Source organism: Carlito syrichta, unplaced genomic scaffold (genome assembly GCF_000164805.1).
Source record: "Carlito syrichta isolate Samal-C Ts95f unplaced genomic scaffold, Tarsius_syrichta-2.0.1 Scaffold88019, whole genome shotgun sequence".
Taxonomy (NCBI): Eukaryota; Metazoa; Chordata; class Mammalia; order Primates; family Tarsiidae; genus Carlito; species Carlito syrichta.
Genome location: NW_007032115.1, coordinates 58,274 through 60,974, shown reverse-complemented (window position 1 = coordinate 60,974; position 2,701 = coordinate 58,274). Strand labels below are relative to the sequence as shown.

The 2,701-nt window shown below is 66.2% G+C and overlaps 1 protein-coding gene across 1 annotated transcript in view; it reads right to left on the bottom strand.

Annotated features, from left to right (window-relative positions):
• The window catches only part of LOC103260100 (slit homolog 1 protein-like), a gene marked incomplete at both ends in the record, with an annotated part of 62,155 nt that overhangs the window by 1,248 nt on the left and 58,206 nt on the right, over positions 1-2,701 (bottom strand). The window contains 3 exon segments of the mRNA XM_021712147.1: positions 3-141; positions 1,252-1,406; positions 1,791-1,921. Coding sequence (XP_021567822.1) covers positions 3-141; positions 1,252-1,406; positions 1,791-1,921 — 425 coding nt within the window.

The following is a 2,701-nucleotide window of genomic DNA, read 5'->3' as shown; positions in this document are numbered from 1 at the left end:
CCACGCCCGGCTGCATCTGCGTCTTGGTGAAGTCCTGCAGCTCGTTGTTGATGTACAGGTTGCGGATGCACCCGTGGAAGCTGGTGCCATTGAGAACCTGCCACAGGCGGAAGGCGGCCGAGTTCACGTCCACGGGCATTCCTGCGGGCGGGCACGGAGCCGGCTGGTCAGGTCTGGGCACGCCTGGTCCGCCCGCACAGTCGGCCACAGCTCCGGAGGTCCTCGGCCTCCGCAACCTTGAGCCACGGTCCCCTGCCACCCTGGAGGGCCCGAATACCTTGCCCAGCAGCAGCAGGAAAGCTGCTCCCCGTGATAGCTGCTGGGACATCGGGCCTGGCCAGCGGCCCTAGGGCACTGCCTCGGGAGCCCGCTGCCCTCTACCGGGGCCGATTCCCACCCCGGGATACCAGCTTTACCTCTGAGGGCCGGGGCCTGGAACTCAAGTGGCCGTCACCTCACAGCCCTGTGAGGCAGGGCTTGCTGACCCCAACTGGCAGATGCTCAAGTAGCCAAGAGCAGAGCTGGGATCTGGACCCAGGGGTCCCTCCCTTCAATGGCCCCAAGTCTCAGCAAGTCCCCCCACCCCAAGCCTGAGACAACCTCGCTGCAGCCAAAAGTCTGCCTCACCCCGACCAGAAATACTTAGGCTGGGTACAGTGGCTCACACCTGTAATCCCAGAGCTTTGGGAGGCTGAGGTGGGAGGAATGACTTGAGGCCAAGAGTTCAACACCATTCTGGGCAACATAGCAAGACCCCATCTCCACCAAAACAAACCACCCACCAAATAAACCTGAAAGTAAAGAAATGCTTTAAAAAAATGCTTGCAGGTGGTGGTGCATCTAGCCTTTAGAACCAGTGAGGCCAGCCCCCTCCTGTAGACGCGGTGGCTCTGGGCCTCTGAGGGCCCCAAGACTAGGGATGGACCCTGAACCACAGCAAAGCCCAAAGCAAGAGGAAAGGTGCCCACGGCGTGAAAGACAGCAGGGAAAGTCCCAGGTCCACCCCTAGGCCAGGCATCCCCAGCAGCCTCCTCCTTGGTCAGTTGGCCAGGCAGGGAGAGGGAGCAGCCTGGGCTCCATCCAGGCAGGGAGGACAGCCCGCCAGCAGCGCCATTCCCCGCCTTGGCATCTCCCCACTGTTCAGTCTCTGGATGCCAGCCTCAGGCTAGAGAGCGAAAGAGGCCCGGTCTGGGACGGCCGTCACCATGCCGCAGAGACACCACGGCAGCCTCCTCCCGGCCAGGCCCTCACCTCCCACGTAGAGCGGCGCCTCGCTGTTGAGCGTGTAGTGCTTGCCGAAGTTGTCCATGGTCATCGGGCTGCCGCCATCGATGGAGAGATTCACCATCTGGTCGAAGGCGACCAGCTCCACGGTGTGGAACTGCCCATCGTTGATGGTCTCTGCACTGGAAGATGGGATCCCGCGCCCCGGGGCAGTGGGCTTCAGCGTGGAGCACCCCCGCCTGGGCACCCTCTCAGAAACGCCAGCAGCTGCCCCCCAAGAGACCAGATCTCCAAGGAAAAGGAATGGGGGCTGGGCCTGCTCCCCTTCTTGGGCTCTCTCGGGAAAGCTGAGAAGCTGGGGGCAAGGGGCACCCGCTCCCCACGAAGGAACCTCTTCTCACGTGGCGAGGGAGGGCTGGGCCACGCACAGGCCTCAGACCCAGGCTGGGGCTGAGCCAGCTGGCTCCAGGGCCCTCTCGATCACCACCTGCGCCTGGCCCGGGAGACCCCGCAGGCCAGTCTCCTCCCCGGGTGAGGGCCGCCGGTGGACATGAGGGAGCTCTAACCTGTAGATGGCCGAGCTGGGGTAGCTGCCCGGGTCATAGCTGACACGCACGTGGCCCTGGTACAGCTCGACCGCGATGTGGTCGTTGTCCCCGTTGTACAGCAGGATCCCGTTGTCCTCCGCCGTGGAGACCTGAGGGCGGCAGCACCGTCTCTCCCACCCCACTCCAGCCCACGCAGCGGCAGCCCGGGCTGGAGGGTGCGGCGCGGAGCGGACCGCGATCCGAGAGAGAGGGTGTCCGCGGGCCGTCCTCCCCGACCTGGCCAGCCTCCCCGGCGCTCCTCCGGTTCCGGCCAGAGCAGGAGAGGGAGGTGGGCCCGCCGGGGTGCGGAACCTCGGTGCCAGGAGGGGCAGGGAAGAGCCCCCGGGACAGTCTCTAGAGGGGGGGCTTAGACGGGCGCCGTCGGCTCCCGGGGGGACAGCCCGTCCTGCGGGCCTGGGGGAGGACACACAGGAAGACTCTCCGGCATCCAGGGCCAGCCAGACCCGGAAGGAGCCACCGGGCAGGGCGTGTCCGTCTCTGGAACCAGCAGGCAAAAGTGGGATCTCGGCCTCGGGCGGGCGAGCCCTGCCAGGCACCGAAAGAGCCACGATCACCATGTGCTGCGGCGCGGCTGGAAGACTCGAGGGAGCTCATGACCTCAGCTGACCAATCGCGAAGCCCCATCCCCTCGGACCCAGTGATTGGCTCGGGGACCGCCACGTGGCCAGCGCCAGGCCAATCAGAGCCCTCCCCTGCGATGACCTCATCAGAGCGGGCGAGGAAGAGCCCCTCTAATTGCCGGGGGAGGGTGGGGAGGGACCTGCGGGACGTCCCGAGGCCTGAGGCGGCGGCCGGGCGGGGTCTCGGCGAGTGGTGTTTTGCCCGCGCCGGGCCGGCTGTTGTCCTGCCTGTGGGCGGGGCACGTGGCG